The 17,772-nt window shown below is 40.0% G+C and overlaps 1 protein-coding gene and 1 pseudogene across 2 annotated transcripts in view; one reads left to right on the top strand and one right to left on the bottom strand.

Moving 5' to 3' along the window:
- The window catches only part of LOC140342852 (bromodomain-containing protein 3-like), a 45,644-nt gene that overhangs the window by 21,664 nt on the left and 6,208 nt on the right, over positions 1–17,772 (bottom strand). For both annotated transcript variants that reach the window (XM_072429221.1, XM_072429220.1), the window contains exons 2-3: positions 7,804–8,112; positions 7,260–7,397 (exon numbers count right to left, since the gene is read on the bottom strand). In XM_072429221.1, the coding sequence (XP_072285322.1) occupies positions 7,260–7,397; positions 7,804–8,004 (339 nt within the window). In that variant the 5' untranslated portion in view covers positions 8,005–8,112. The remainder of the gene's footprint in view (positions 1–7,259; positions 7,398–7,803; positions 8,113–17,772) is intronic.
- LOC140342921 (5S ribosomal RNA) lies at positions 11,992–12,107 on the top strand (annotated as a pseudogene).

The following is a 17,772-nucleotide window of genomic DNA, read 5'->3' as shown; positions in this document are numbered from 1 at the left end:
TTGTTTACTTTTTAACCACCTAGCCGTTAAGCCCGACCTTCGTACGGGCAAAAAAAAAAAGGCTAGGATGGTTAACCCCGTATTTTTGTCGCATCCATACTTACCTGGTCCCGCTGTGCTCATCCAGCGTCGTTTTCGTATTCCAGCGTCGTCCTCCGTCCATCGTCGTCCGTCGGTCTCCCTCTCCAGCGTCGGGTGCCAGCGGGACCGGTAAGATGCCGGCCAGCGGAACACAAGATACCGGCCAGCGGAACATAAGATGCCGGTCGGCTTCTTACCTGGTCCCGCTGATCGCCGATGATCCTTCTTCATCCAGCGCCGGGTGTCTTCTGAAGCGAGAAGCCGTCCGGCTGAGAAAAAAATAGCCGGACGGCTTCCCTGCGTGCGTGATGACGTCGGCGCGTGTGCGGGAAATTCAAATTCAAACTCATTCATTCATTTTGTATTGGATTCAATACAAACTCCTGTATTGAATCCAATACAAAATAATTCAAATAAATACAAAGTGTGTAATTGGTAAATTCAAACTGTCATTCTGTATTGGATTGAATACAAACTCCCGTATCCAATCCAATACAAAATATTATAAAATTAATACAAAGTACATACCTGGTAAATTCAAACGCTCATTTTATATTGGATTGAATACAAACTCCTGTATCCAATCCAATACAAAAAAATAAAAAAAAAATAAAATAAAAGTAAATAACTTGGAAATTCAATTTTTTTTTTTTTAAATGATTGTGTGTTTCAAACATATTTTATATTCATAATATCTACTAGAACCCTTGTTCGGACATATTTCTGTAAGTTACAGGTCAACAATTTAAAAAAAAAAATTCATGAAAAACAGTGGATCACTTTTGGTACAGAAATCTAGACCTCAGGTGGTTAAACTGAAAGATCATCACATTGAATTTGACAGGGTCCATAAAACTTTGGGGCCTCGAAACCAAGACCCTATGAGGCCTCGTGATAGTGTATGCAGGCTTCACTCCTTCGCCTGAAAGAGGATATTATGAGTGCGGCCCACGCACAAGCTTCCATCTTGTTTAACCTCCCCCAGCAGTAACCCCGTGTTAAAATGCTGAAAGCGGTAACCTCAAGACACACTCGGGGTAGCTAAAACAATGAAAAACAATAGTAAACAGAACCTTACCTGGTCCGCCGGCGTCCTTCAAGATCCCCGTCCTCTGCATCTGTTGAGTCACCGGAAAGCTCCCGGTGACATTGGTGTGTTGGGTCGGGGGCGCGGCGGGAACTTCAAATTATTTTGTATTGCATTTAATACAAAATAACTGTATTGAATTCAATAAAGTGGATTTATATGTCTAAAAGCAGTACAGTGTCTTTAATAAAAATGTATTTTACAGTATAATATAAAAGTATAATATTTATTTTTTTTAATTATTTTTTTTTTATTTAATTCATTATTTTGACATGATTTTGTGTTTCAAACTTTATTATACTCATATTATATTATACTGAAAAATAAATGTTCATAAAAAACAATGTACCACTTTTAGACATATAAATCTGGACAGAAATGAACCACCCAGGAGGTTAATGGCCTACCAATCATCCTCCTACAGGACTTGTCCGTCATGCTCTGACCCAATGTAGGGCTCTTAAACCCATCCTGGATAGCCTTAAGTCTCAGAATATTAAATACAGATGGGGCTTTCCATTACAGTTACTGGCCACCAATAATGGGTAAACAGCCTACCTTCATCAGTTGGCACACTTGCCTACTTTCCAGTGTTCCTTGGGACTAGTGGATCTTCCCTTACCTGACTGGCCTATACAGCTCCCACTTTTGGATCCTCCGTCTCCATCACCTTAGATACAAGGAGGACGCAAGTCTAATCGTACAATTTCCTCTCCACCCGCGGAGCAATATACTCGCAACCATTGACGAGGGCTGTGGCGATGTGTATATCCTACTCACCTCCCCTTTCTTGGGGTCACCCTTCCCAGGGACTTTGCTTGCCCTGGACCGCTGATGAGTATTTTCCTACTTGCCTTGGTTTAACTTATTGCAGTCATTACTAGTCCTGTTAATATTGTGGTATAACTGCACTACGATTTTTCTGTCTGCCCAATTCTTATGTTTACTATGAGAGTTTAGATGCATTTTTTTCTATGTGCCTTGTGATATAGGCTGGTTGTTGATGCCGGACGTGGGCGGGAGCCTTCTCCTGTCACGCCACCCATGTTACACCACTCAGGGATCTTGACGCAGGCTTTTGCGTCTTACACATTAGTTTTCCCTCCTTACTACCTATTCTCCCCAACACCCCCTGAATCCCCCTTCCCACTTAACCTTTAATCCTAATCCTCCCCTATGGGAACAGGAGCAAAGCACCAACTACACCTTTCTCACTCCACATATGACGATGGGGGTTGAACCATTTTCTTTGGCATCTCTTAAGAGGCTTGAATGTTGTGGACACATGGCACATCTCCCACCCTGTTGACAGGGATTATAGTTCTTACTCCTGTGCCCACTACACTTGCAGCCGCACAGATTTTTTTAATTGCACAAGCTCTACTTTATTTACAACCCCAACTTAGTATTGGTTTGTGGGTATGGTCCAACCACGCCCCTGTTCACTTGCAATTTGGTATTTTGCCCGCTGAAGGGCCCAGTGGTACATGGAGACTCAATGATAGTTTACTAGGTGACTTAGTCTGTATGGCTGAGATCAACGAAGCCATAACTACTTTTAATCTGGTACACGCACATGACATCACACATCCCATCACCCAATTGGAAGCCCTGAAATGTGTCCTCAGGGGGGTTTTTATTAGGCATGTCTCTCGCTTGAAAAAAGCTAGGTCAACCCAAATTCAGCAAGTTCTGGTCCAAATAGCCGATCAGGAGGCTATCCATAAACGTGACCTTCTGCCAGATACCCTGGTGGACCGCTCTAAAGCTAGGCGTAAGCTGTTGCGCATTTTAGATTCCCAATCCATGATAGCTAGGGATAAAGCAACAAGGCACTATAAGTTTGCAAACAAATGCGGCAGGCATCTTGCTTGTACTATCCACCCCAGACCCCCTAAAACCTCCATCTCTTATTAAAGCTGGGGGGGGGGGGGCTCAGGTACATGGTAACAGAGACATCGCTAGGGAATTTGAGACCTTCTACACCAAATTGTACAACCTCACAGGCACCTCCCCCCTCCCATTTCCCGGCTGAACACATTCACTCTTAAATTCAAGAGACTGCGCTCCCTACTCTGGACACCCACACCTCGGCTCAGTTGGATACTCCTCGGAGTGAAGAACTCCTGGGTGCTATCAAATCCCTCCAGTCCGGTAAATGTCCTGGCCCAGATGGTTCCCCTCCCCCGATTTTATAAGGCCTTGGCTTCTCCACTTTTGCCCGCCATGACCAGAGCATTTAATACAGTGGACCGTGATCACCCATTTTCTCCCGACATGCTTTCTAGCAAACATAGCGGTACTGCCCAAACCGGGTAAAGACCCGGCTTACTGTGGGAATTCTCGCCCCATTTCACTCCTCAATGTTGATATTAAATTAATTGCTAAGACTTTAGCTACTCGACTAGCACCACTACTCCCCTCCTTAATACATAGAGATCAAGTGGGCTTTACTACTCCGACCATACATCTCATTTCTCATATACAGAAACATAAAATCCCAGCTTGCCTAATCTCCATTGACACCGAAAAGGCCTTCGATAGGGTTAATTGGCAATTTTTGGAATTGATTTTGCAGAAGATCGGCCCATCTTTTGTACAAAAATTATAGCTCCTTATTCCAGGCCAGTGGCCAAAATTTTAGTCAATTAGATCCAATCTGAAAGATTTAATTTCTCCAATGGTACCAGACAAGGGTGCCCATTATCTCCCCTTCTCTTAGCCTTGGTAATGGAACATCTAGCCATCGCAATCTGATCTAACCCTTCAATCCAAGGTGTACTCACTCCCTCACATCATCATAAGGTGGCCCTTTATGCTGACAATGTTCTCCTTTCCATCACGCAGCCCCACACCTCTCTATCCTCAAGGAAATGGTCAGGTTTGGTTATTACAGTAACTTTAAAGTGAACCTTTCCAAAACAGAGGCCATAACCATCTCTTTATCTCCCAAAATGGCCTCACAATTATCCCAAAATTTCCCCTTTAAATGGTGTAATACTCACATCACATACCTATGGGTTTCTAATCCCACCAGATCTTACTTGCCTTTTCCAGCTCAGCTATGCTCCGCTGGACACTTGGCAAAAAATTCAGCTTTCTTGGTTTGGCAGGATACATGTATCAAAAATTGACTCGCTTCCCAAATTATTATATTCACGCTCGGACAGACAGGACCACTAGGCTATGGCTTGCACGGAGGTGGTGTGAGCCCTGAGAAGGGCCAAGGCGCAGAGTTTAAGCAGTAACCAGGTTTTCTCCAGAGCCTCTGATGGTAAGCATGTTGCGCGCTTGCGGTCCTTGGGCACACCCAGGTGGGCAAAGGTCGGTACCAAATCACTAAGATGAAGGATAGTTAAAAGAAGCCAGGGTCGAGACAGGCAGCAAGCAAGAAAGGTCAGGACAAACGCCAGGGGTCAAAAGCAAGGGATCCAGGAAACAGACAGCAATGACACAGAGGCCACTGCGGGCACAGGGAACACAGGAGACACTGGAAACAGCAGGAGGTACAGGTGATGCAGGGATATACACAGGCAGACAGGAACAGCACAGGGAAGTTGGCTGGGAACCAACAAACTGGACAACGTAGGGTTAACACAGGGGCTGGACACAGAAAACACTGGATTAAGCAGCAGGTGTACAGGAACTAGTTCACAGAACTTGGTAGCTTGGCACGTGTAATACTTGTTGCACGAACACAAAATGGAGTCTGAGAGCTAGCTAAATAGCCAGGGCTGGTTAGGAAGCTATTTTCTGATTGGCCAGCGGCATGGACGGAGTTGATAAAGCTTGGAAACAGAGGCACGCCCAGCATCAGAACTGCCCGCATGCGCAGGGGAGAGATGCCTGTGCTTTAGTGAGGAACAGGTAAGTGTGACATATATGTTTTTCAGACTGTTCCAATTTCTCCCCCTAAAATGTCATTTCGGACATTACATTCTCGGGCTATTAAATTTGTATGTGGTGGTTACCGTCCCAGGATTAAGCACCTATCTTTATGTAGGCGTAAAAAGGTTGGCAGTATAGGTCTGCCTGATTTTGTACTGTACCATGCCGCTGCCTTACTTACCAGGGTAATGGAGTGGCAAATCCAAACCGGAATGCAAAATATCCACTCGGCTGGAACAGGATCTGTCCTCCCTGGACCTAAGGGTGGTGGCCTGGACACAAACCTTCTTGGACTCCCCACACTGCTCCCTTTCTCCCCTTACCCTAGCGACCATAAAGATTTGCTGCTCTACTAGAGCTTGTCTTTCTCCTTCTTCTATACCCTCTCCTCTGACCCACTTATTCGATAATCCCTCCTTTCCTTTTGAGCTACACCAACACAGGATAGCAGGATTTACAGGGGAAAATTAGCCTCAAGCCAGACATTTTCTGGATCCGATCCTAGGTACTTTCATCCCTGCTGACTCAAGCCCAACGAGATCAGTATCTTGGTTGACTTCCATGCATCTTTCAACCAACATACACGGGCCCGACTGGGTTTGGGAAACTTTGTACTCAAACTACACCTCCTCCGCACCTGGTTTCCTTAATTTATCAAATTCTCATTGGTTATTATGACTCAGCCACACCTAAGTTTGTACCTATATGGCACAGAGACCTGGGACACGAGGTTGCAGAGTCGGACTTGCTAACAGCTTATGAACTCACGCATAAATCCTCGGTCTGTAGGAGAAAACTTCAAAATAGTGACACGATGGTATAGAGAGATCCTGTCAACCTCCACTGCATGTTCCCTTCTGCTTCTAGTGTTTGCTGGCGATGTGGGATTGAGGGAGATGATCTTCATATCTGGTGATCATGCCCGACTTTGCAACCGTTTTGGGATGAGGCGTTCACCATTTGCTCAGATTTGAATGGCTGAACCACCCTCCCCAGATTGTCCTCCCCTCCCATATCCTACCCTCCTTTATTTTCTTCTTTCCCTCTTTATAAGATTAACATACACATTGCAAGAAAAATGAACTGTTTTATTGTGTTTCTTTCCTGTTTATTGCTGTTATTCAGGTGACTTGCATTTTCATAAGCTCATATGCTGGACATTAAATATTACGTGTCAATCTCAAAAATTGTGTTTTTGCTACCTCAGTTTTTTGTTTTTGTATTGAGCCCTTGTCTGTTTGTTTGATGTTTATAACTATGTGCAAAATCAGTGCAAATCAGGAGACAAAGTGCCCGATAAAGCCAAACACACTTGGTCAGTTATTTGTCCTTCATCCCGCCCCCCTCCCCCCTTTGGGCAATATTTGGCAGGGTGAGTACAGATGGTTTCCGCTACTCCCGGGGTGCCAAACGATTACTGCTCCTTTCATCTGCAGTGGGAAGCAAATCTATTCTCCACTGTTGGATTTTACTTATCCTTCGATCCAGTTGTTGCTTACAAAGCTCCAACATCTATTCAAAATGGAATGGGTTGAGGCTTCCTACTCCAAAGAAACCAAAACCTCACAATTTTTGACACATGGGAGAGTTTCATTGAAACTCTGAACATAACCACTAAAACTCAACTCTATGTGTTTCATTCAAACTACCTGGTACTCCATCAGAACCTTAGGTGACACCCCCCATAACACTCCCCCCACCCACATATGTCAATTTCTCTTATTATTGTAACTGCATTGTTTGTCCTGAATACAAGTGTATGTACCTCAATAAAAATAAGTAAGAAAAGAAAACAACTGTTTTTTTGCCATATGTTCCTTTTAAAAGAAATGTTTACTAATTTTCGGTGTGGTCACCAGGTTTGAGGTATCTGTGTGGTGAAGTCTATCGAATATTAATCACTATGAGAAACACCCACTCTGCATGCAGACTGCTGGATAATTACATTGATTCATTCCGTGATTGCCTAAGCACAGAGAAAGGTTTTGTGTGAAAAGAGGGCGGGTTTTGCCATAAAAACTGGGCTATCCAAGGGGATTACCATGTCTAGCCCCTCCCCCTAGTCTTTTATACACCTGTTCCTGTCCTAGCAAGAATAAGCTTACTAGACTGCCAAATAGCTTAGAAAAATGTTTCCAGCTGGACCTGTGCTCTGGTCTCTTAAATTTTATAGACAATCACAATATATCGAATGGACACTCACCTTGTTGTAGATGTAACAGTTTGTAAACATGGTATTGAAGTCCTGCATGCATTCATTTGCACTCCAATAATAGTTATTTTCAAGTCTCTTTTTTATTGTCCCCATATCCATAGGATTCTTGATTATTTTGTGATAGTCCTACAAATAAAAATAATAATAGAGAGAGAACAAGGCCAGTTTCAGATGAGTTTTCACTAGAGTGTATAAAGTGTCAGCTCTGTGGTCTTTAATAAAAAAAAAAAAAGGCCAACATTTCAATAAATGTGACAAAATGTGGCAAAGCCAAGGACCTTACCATTTACCAGCACATCATACAGCCTCTAAGAGTAATCAAACATGCATTACAATGAAGTTAAATGTAGCTGTTTTCAGTATGTAATTTTTCAGTGCTTTTACATCATACCATTAGATTTGACTATGAAATTTATTAACTGCGGTCCCTTCAAATACCATAGGCATGGTTTAAAAGCAACAAAAACATCAAGCTGATAAGTTGTTTGACAGAGTAGCATCCCTGAAACACAAAAGTCTGAAAGTGACTTACAGGTAGGTTGAGCTTGATGCAGTCTACTGGCTGGTAGAAGGGCCAGGCAAATTGGTGCTTCCAAAGTGTCTTTACCACCACATTCTGCATGTACTGGAGTTGATTGGTCTTTCGACGCGGCTTGTTAGGGTTTGTTACCTCTAGAGGGGGTGGGTTCACTGGCCCCTGAGGTGCCTGAGCAGCGACAGTGGCAGCAGACATAATTGCCTGTCTTGGTTATTTCCTTTCACAGCAACTCTGAAGAGCAATCTCTTCCTTTACTGCCCCCAAAAGGGAAGGACATCACATTTAAGGGTCACACCATAGAACCTGAATGCAAAAACAAAAAATATATTTAGAAAAATTGGACGTTCCCACAAAATTCACACAACTTTTGTTTAGGAACTCAGGAAGATGCCAAACTCTAATTCAATCTGTATACATCCAAATGAGTTTCATATATTTTTAACTATATTTGCAAAGGTTTCAGAAACTTAGAAACAGAAGATATTTTATTTATGCATACTGCCATTGGATTTATAATATCATAGGAAAATACTACCAACTGCCTAGAATAAATCTTCCATAACCAATCTACCAAAAGTCATCTTTAAATGTCTAAAAGCGGTACATTGTTTTTCATGAAAATGTATTTTACAGTATAATATATTAGTATGAGTATAATAAAGTTTGAAACACAAAATCATGTAAAAATAATAAATTGAATACATTAAAAAAATCTATATAACATATATACATATACATACACATACATATATACACACATATATATATATATCCACAAATACGGAGAGAGAGAGAGAGAGAGAGATTTCGGAGGGAGAGAGAGAGAGAGAGAGAGATTTCGAGATACTTTATACTTTTATACTTTATACTTTACTGGCATACTAGATTTTTGGACAAAAACATAGTTGAAAAATGTAACCCTATGGGCCTACGCATTAAATTATTCTCTAACATTAAGAACCCCAAATCAATCAAAAACGAGTGGGAATCTGCCCTAAACAAATGTACAGAAACACTTATATTAATTTTGATTAATTACTACAAAAATGAACTGATGATGCTAAATCAAGAGGGATAAATAATGTATACCCACAATCTTTGTGTCATTAACTCAGATCCTTTCAAGGAGAGATATAGTTCACTATAATTACATCTTGAAAGATTTAACATGGACATTTATCATAAGAATTTACGTAGAGCTCTCCATCAACTAAAATCTAATAGAGATGTGGTTATTAAACCCTTAGATAAGGGAGGGAATATTGTTGTAATGGATAAAACCCACTATGAACGAATATGTATGGCAATATTGAATAATTCAGAATGATATAAACCGATTTCAGGTCTGATCATTAAGACATTCTTTGATGAATATTTATGATTTATAATGAACATTCTATGATTTATATTAAAAAAAAAAAAAAAACATTAGCATTTACTCCTAAGTGATCCAAATACATTGAAGTTCCTCAGTAGTTACCATCCTAACGTTACATATAGGAAAGCAACTTCATTAAAAGATTCTTTGGTACACAGCCACTACTCCACTTCAGAAGCAAACATAGCCGTTCCAGGTAATAGGAGATGCGGTCACTGCGCTCAGTGTCCCTGGTTAAATGAGCAAAAGGGGCTTGTCCTACCAATCAGTGGCATCCGATCAGACATAAGATTGACTGTACCCCTATAGGTATAATATATTTGATTTCATGTGTATGTGGCAGGTTTTATGTTTGAAAAACCCAAGAGGGCACATATATGAACACATTTATTCCAACAATAACGGCAAGATGACCACACCGATTAGCACCAAGGCACTCAACATAGCTTTAATACACAAGTAATTTCATTTTCTGCTTTGGAAAGGATATTCCCCAATCCAACGGGAGGCGATTTTGATAAGGCTTTTTTGAAAGCAGAATCATAATGGATCCATACTTAAAACGCCTTGACTCCCCCTGGTTTGAATGACTTGATGTCATTCAAACCATTTCTCTAATCAACTTAATTTGATTCTACTCTGACGCTTCTATTTTCACCATGATTCTTTTACGCTATTCTCTATGCTATTTCATTAAGGATTTTTGGCTTCCTTTGGTAAGCACCAACGTTGTCAAAGCACCAAAATAACAATGATTTAGAACTAATTGATTACACATTATCATCATTACTGTTATATCCAACGCGATACTGGAATTTCTGGTGACATATCTGTATATTTATAGTATTGACCTAAAGCTAGACAATTATTTGATATTAATCTCCCTAGTGGTCTAACTCCAAACTCCAAAACTCCGTCCAAATTTCCATGCAAAAAGCGGTACAATTTTTTGCATGGAAATTTATTTTTTATTGTAGGCTGTAATTCTTAGGCATAACTCACTGATATTTAATAAACATTTAAATTTAACAGTTTTGTTATATTTAATAACAAAACACAAAAATCTGTTAAACAAATAAAAAAAATATTTAAACATGTAATGTAAATATATATATAATATAATACATAGTTCTCCCCAGAGGTTTTTAGCCGGTTGCTCCGCCCGGCTGATTTGAATACCCCGCCCAGCTCTCATTCTCGGATGCACGGATCTCAGGCTGCTCTGTGCTCTGTGTCATCCTGTGCAGCCCTCATGTGAAGGAGACATAGGCAGCCCCGCCCCCATCTCATAGCACAAGCTCGGATTTCTGCCTGTGAAATGTATCCACTGCTAGCTGCCTGTGATCTCTGCATCCTCACAGCTCTGTGTACAAACCTCCATATCTCCTAATATGTATGTCACAATGACCTGTAATTTTCAGGGTGTACAGGGGACCCTCATAGATACTAGTTACTACAATTGTAGAACACTGAAACAATAAGAGGTTACTGGATACCCATGGCATAAACAACTGGAAGCACTAAATTTGCCGTGTTTTGCCACACCCCCTTTTTTACCACCCGGCTACAGCTTCCTACCACCCGGCTGAAAAAAATTTCTGGGGAGAACACTGTAATATATGAATATTTCTTTGTATTAGACTCAATACAGCTATTTTGTAATGAATCCAACACAAAATGATTTTAATTTCCAGCCAAACCGACCCATGTACCGACATTACCGAGAAACCCCGTGAATTGAATCTGCACTTCGCGGCTGGAGATAGAGGGAGGCAGACGTGTGTCTCCAGGACCTGCGGGGACCAGCAACAAAACAAGGTAAGTGGGTTTTATCCTGCTTTTAAGTACCCTAAGTCTGACTCTGGATTACCACTTTTTGCAAGTAAAATCGACCCCGAGTCAGACTCAGGATTACCGCTAGGGGGGTTAATAACCTTACGTCTGTACGAATTGCTGCATTGACACCTATTGTGATATATTTGAACATGTTACCATTTACATCTGTGTTTTCATAGTGGATCAACCCTTGAATGATATTAAGATATGTGAATAATATTGTAAATGCATTAAGATTATATGCAATTATACCTTTAGAATTTTGATTATTAATTTATGCATTTCCTGTTATTCATTAGTGTTTTGTGACACACTGCTATTTATGGGGTAAATAGGAAGCATTGGTTTCCTTAATTAAGAATTATTTATTAAAGCTACTCTCTATTATGTGTTGAATATTTACTATCACACTTTCTAAACATATCCATACATTACAAGCCTTGCTCTCCCTTACCAACAATTTTTTTGTTCCTAAATACTTTAATTTCTATCCACATGTCTGCATGGGTTACGAGGGACGGGAGGCACCCATATTTTTGAATGCCACCTTCACCAAGGCATGGACCACGGTTTATGCCTATGGTGTATTACTCCCTCGTTTGGGTCACCAAAAATCTTTTTGGTCACCTAGGACCCGATGTTTGGGAGGATTTCTCCTATCATTATGCCGGGTGAATCCATGCAAGCTCTGCAATTTGTTTCCTAGCAAAAACGGAAACATTGTCTACCTTATTTAAAACATTCCTGCCCCACTATGAGCGGTTACCATTATGCATAAATATCCTTTTCGCTTTGTCTAATTGCTCCGTTTTTTTGCCAGGAATTTCCACATATCACTTTCGTCATACGGAGGGCGGAAGTAACGCATCACCGTTTTGTCCCTCCCACTTACGCAATGCGGTAGGCAGAGGTGATGTTTTTCATCATCCTATTTACTTTGTTCTACCCCACTTCTGCCATCTTAAGACACCTATGACCAAATCAGCCTGAAGGCACCCTATCTCATCTGATTTCTGCTAAGCAAGCTTAAACCTGGTTAGTACTTGGATGGGAGACCGCCTGGGAACACCAGGTGCTGTAGGTTATACTAACACTATGAATAATGTGGTTTCTTTCCCTCACTTCTGCAAGAGTATCGCAACTTTGTATGCGATGTGTCACGTCCGCCCTTATAGTTACGATATTCCCCCAGTGAGGGGAACTTTCTCTCACTTTGTTTCCAGCTTTATTTAATACTCCTGACATGCACAGCAGGTGCTCCTTGTTAATAAATCAATTCATCATTGTTTTTGTTTTTTCCTTTATAAGGATTATCTGTGAGCAACACCACCTTGTAAGTGTGTGGTTGCTTGCTGCTAGGCTACCTTTGTCCATCCCTTGAGAGCTGGTACTAAGGTATAGAAATTTTTGTTTTATTCTTGATATTATATATACAATTTTTTTCTATCTTGTGTTTTTTGATCACCTTTTCTATATTTGATTACTGACTTACTTAATTGTTTTTTGGGGATCTAGAGGAGACCAACACAAATACATTACCACTAACATCTGCTTTTGACTGTTCTCTTTCTTACCATATCTGTAAGTTTATTGCTTAATTGGATTGTGATTATCCCTTTATTAGCTCAGATATCCATTGAGTCCATGAATTCTACTCTCTGTCTCAATGTAGAATACTCATATGGATCATGTAGCTGAGCTGCGCTTTTTTAGCAGCAATAACTAAGAATTGCCTTCAATCTGCACCATTGGTAAGCTTGCGATAAGACGTATACATTTTTTTCAGTCATTTTTCCATTATTCCCACGTTTATTTTCAGTATTATTCCTACCTTTTTAAACTTTTGTTGGGTTTATAATTATTATTTAGGTATATTTCGTCCCTCTTGACCTTTTGAGCATCATCAACTTATACTCTTACCAGCTCTTGCTAATGCATACTCAACTTGTGTTAATCCTGTTTTCCTACCTCTCACTGGTCATTTTTACCAGTTTTTTTAAAATTATAATTTCTTTTTTTTTTTTTTTTTTTTTTTTCTTTTTAAAGACAGATTACCTGAGGCAGCTCCTTTTCTATCCTTACCACTATATCTGCTAATGCTGAAGGTTGTTTCCTAGATGTAAGTACTACCATTTAAATTTATCATTTATAATCCTTTCCTTTTTTCCTCAATTCATTTTGGATTCTTTAAAAGACATATGTTGTCATGGTCAATAGGTTTCTTTTTCCTCTTTGTTTTTTTATTTTATTGTTTGATTACTGTACTGTGTTTAAAATAGAAAAATTGTAATTATAATAATATATTATAATGATAATAAAAAAAAAAAAATCAACAATTGTTGTGCTCCATGTTCCTATTGAAGCGATTTTCCATCACTTGAGAAAATTATGTAAATCTCTCCAATGGGAAAACAAGCTTCCATACCGCATAAAGTTTTTGCTAGTTTGGCTTTAACAATATTATAAAATATTTGTTTGGAACCACCTTTTCCCTGGGAACTCAGGGGAAATGTCATGTCAAACTTCATATAAGGAGGACATGGGTGTTTCTGGCTACTGGGGAGAATAGGTTTTTGCTGGAGTCTAGGATTTCCAATTATATAATTACAAATCTATAATTACAAATGAGCACCACAAACAAAATTTTTTCTGTTTGATGAAATTTGACTTTGCACATGGGTAAGTCAATGCACTGTGCACACAAAACACAGCCTTCTAAGCTGTATTGATTTCTGCAGTTCCTTCTTGGTGATTCTGCACAACATTATTGCTCATGTTGCTATCCTATCATGCTTACAGAAAAAAGGAGAAACACAAGGCAAAAAGAAGCCTATACAAGGAACAAGACATACACTTTCAAAGACAAACTTCTTTACTTAAAGAGCAAAGGGAAAAATGCAGCATATGGCGCTTTGGCACATCATTTCTTTCCAGTTGGTTTTATTTCTCCAATACGTAAGTAGGATTGGTCCCTGTACACAGCTCGGCTATGCTCAGTTTTGCCTGGTTTTGTCATGAGGATCTCCAGCAACTTGCACAATTTGTACTGTGAGAACAAAATTTACAAAGATATAAAACAACTTACTTTTGGAAAAGTAAATAAAATTACTTGAGAATATCAGAAATCCAGTCAGCACTTGTGTACTGTACTTCTGAATTTAAATTTAAGGACAATCAGGTAACCTGTAACTGAAACATTTATGACCGACAAAAAAAACGAGTATTGCAGAAAAGTACTGAATTTGTTAGCCTAATTAAAACCTTTCCTCGCTCCCCACCCCTTATTTCTTTTACACCTATCTCGGGTCAGTCACAATAGCTTACAACCAAACCAGGACCACCACTGGACAGATGGAAAAGAACTAAAGTATCTGCGTTTTTCATATTTACGGCAACAGGGGTACTAAATTCTTAAAAGCTGGAGTTACAGTTAAACAGCCCAGCATCATTAATAGCCAGCTGCCCTTTTAGTATATATGCACATCAAGCTAAAGATAAAAGCATTGGACATGAGCATAGATATGGCCTGCGATTATAAAAGTTACAACTATACGAAAAATATAAAAATCCCCAAGAGGCAGTAGAAGGTACAACTGGACAGATTGGCTGTTAGGAAATCATGTTCTGGGGCCCTTGGAAGTACCTAAACTTGGGAGAATATTTGTGTCCAAGACCTGATATGCTCATACTCATACCAAGTCAATGACTCAACTAATAGTTACAGGAGGTCTGCATCCTAACGAAGACTTAAGCCCTCGTAGGCAAAACTAATATTTCTGTCCTGCCAACACAATAACGCTGAATTCCTATAGTAGCAATAGTTGGTAGTCAGTGGGTTCACTGGTTGTAGCTTAACATTTTCTCAGACCTCACCCCAGCTGCAGCTTGGAACAATGAAGCATTATGGTCTACAGAGCTTAAAACACATTAGGTATTGTACTATTCCCCAATATTTAAAAGGGCAGGTAAAAACACCCTTAGAGTAGCATGATTACGTTAGCATTTTACAGCGGAGGTAAGGAAATATCAGCTGTAAACCAGCTAACATGGTCTTTGGAATGATCATCTTTATCATACAAAGATGAAGTTTTCTGATTATGAGAACATATCAAGTCAATTGCATCTTCCTTTTCAGGATAAAGTTGAAAAGGATGGAACAAGAGTAATCCGGGTAAACTATTGATATCAGGAAGATATCTATATAGTTTACATTTGTCATGCACCTACTGACCAGTGTATGGTTAGCCTACGAGGAATCTTAAACTTCTCAAAGTGGGAACTGTAAAATTTAATTGTATCTTTAACTTCTGTCCTGGTTACAACACTCATCAGGACAGAAAGACAGGATGCATCTCCCATGTAAGGAGACAGCAATAAACATCCAAAAATTTGAGAAACAAGTTTTGACCAGAGATAAAATCAAATGCAAGCAACTATTGGGTTGCAGAATAAAGCCAACTCTAAATAAGCAGACAGGCCACCAATGATGTAAAAAGCCATTGCATAGAAAAATGCTTTGTCCAACAATCAGTACTAGGACTGGGGTTTATGGAGATGAGCCAGATTTTAACCTTACCATGTTGCTATATCATACAGTTATACACATGTTACTTTGGATAGGAAAATGCTTTCAGAAAAAAAAAAAAAAAAAAAGATCAGTATCAAGGAGCACCATTATAAAACTCAGCAAAATATTTGCCTTGTATTTTTAGACACGTGTGTTGGTGCAATGTCGAACCATTCTTTTTGAAAAGAGTCCCAACTCCCTTTGGATACTTGCATTGCAGAAAACCAACATTGTGTGTGAACTACCTTGACACAACTAATGTTATGACGCATGTGTTTGTGTTACTGCACCACAGCATGCAAGCCAGAAGTGAATGAGTTAAAAAAAAAATTAAAGCCCAATAATTGCATTTTTAAAAATATATTTTCTATTGATTCCCAGTCCTGGTTGTAATATTTTCCCCTGATTCAGTCCTGTCCCCTACAGACTCACACACTATGCAATCTACTAAGGGCATCATTTACAACTCACTGCCCTTGATACAATGATGCAGATACTAAGCACAGAATTGGGGTTCAGCATAAAATGGGATACATATGTACAATCATAAAAAAAAAAAATACAATTATAAAAACAAAAAAATGACCTTTTTGAATAAAATGCTATCCATAGACCATTTTAGTGCTGACTGCCTGTCTAAAGCTGCGTACACACTTGCAATTTTTGTCGTTGGAAAGGATCTTTCACGATCCTTTCCCACGACAAGGGAGTGCACGATGCATGAACGGTGCTGTACATACAGCACCGTTCTGCTCTATGGAGAGGGGAGGGGGAGAGCGACGGAGCGGCACCCTGCTGCGCGCTCTCCCCCTTCCCTTTCATTAGGATCGGTCGTCGTCCATCGTCCGTGGATCCGGCAGGTCGGTCGTCCGGACGGACGATGGACGACACCGACTGTACACACGGCAGATTTTCGCCCGATAATTGGCCGATGCCGATTATCGGCCGATAAAAATCTGACGTGTACGTAGGTTAAAACATGATGTATTTTGTTCTGTAATCAGTAATAAAAGGAGGATCAGAGTACAGAATCATTGAACTTCTCCTTTAGAGCAGAGCAGTGTTTCTCAACATGGGTTCCATGGAAGCCTAGGGTTTCTCCAGAGGTTGATCTGCTACAGGTTCCTTGAGCAATGAGCAATTTGTACCCCCCAGGTCAGTTTAATTGACACCAATGATCTTTGTGGCTATCTGTAAAAGTGACATTCTTCCCACTGGCCACTAATTTAAAAGGCATTGTTCCTAGTAACCAACACACTAAAGTACCGTGGATATAGTAATTATAGCAGGGGGCTCCCTGAAGACCGAAGTTTTTTTTCAACGGTTCTTCTATGTTAAAAAGGTCAAGAAACACCGGAGTAAACCATACAAATGCCTACATTCTGGCTTTATGAACAGTACTAGATACTGCTCAGAGCAAGATTCTCTCTTCTATAAGCCTTCTCTAACAGAAGACATAACCTCCACAGCAGAGTGTGACTCAGGGTAAAAACAAAACGCTAAAACAATGATAACTACTACGTTACCTGGTCCGCCGGCGTCCTTCGTAATTCCATCTTCTCGCATCCTCTGGCCGGCGTCCTCTGCATCTGATGAGTCACCCGGGAGTTCCCGGTGACGTCTGTGCATGCGGCAGGAATTTCAAATTATTTTGAATTGCATTCAATACAAAATAACTGTATTGAATGCAATACAATGGATTTGTGTGTCTAAAAGCAGTACATTGTAAAATAAATTTTCATGAAAGACAGTATATTAGTAGGAGTATAATAAAGTTTAAAACACAAAATCATGTAAAAAAAATACATTTTAGAAAATAAATTTAATTAATTTATTGATTTGACATGATTTTGTGTGTCAAACTTTATTATACTGCAGTGTTCTCCCCAGAAATTTTTTTCAGCCGGGTGGTAAAACAGGGGGTGTGGCAAAACACGGCAAATTTAGTGCTCCCAGTTGTTTATGCCATGGGTATCCAGTAACCTCTTATTGTTTCAGTGTTCTACCTTCTTCCAATTATTTGTTACAACTTTGTAATGCCTGCTCCGTTAGTATATCCAATTTTTCTATTCTATGTACACAGGCCATAAGTGCCGGGCACCTACGATTGGTAACGGGCGGTAAGTGCCGGGCACCTACGATTGGTAACGGGCGGTAAGTGCCGGGCACCTACGATTGGTAA

Source organism: Pyxicephalus adspersus, chromosome W (genome assembly GCF_032062135.1).
Source record: "Pyxicephalus adspersus chromosome W, UCB_Pads_2.0, whole genome shotgun sequence".
In the NCBI taxonomy this organism is placed as follows: Eukaryota; Metazoa; Chordata; class Amphibia; order Anura; family Pyxicephalidae; genus Pyxicephalus; species Pyxicephalus adspersus.
Note: the sequence above shows the minus strand (reverse complement) of the source record. Positions and strands in the feature narration are given on the sequence as shown.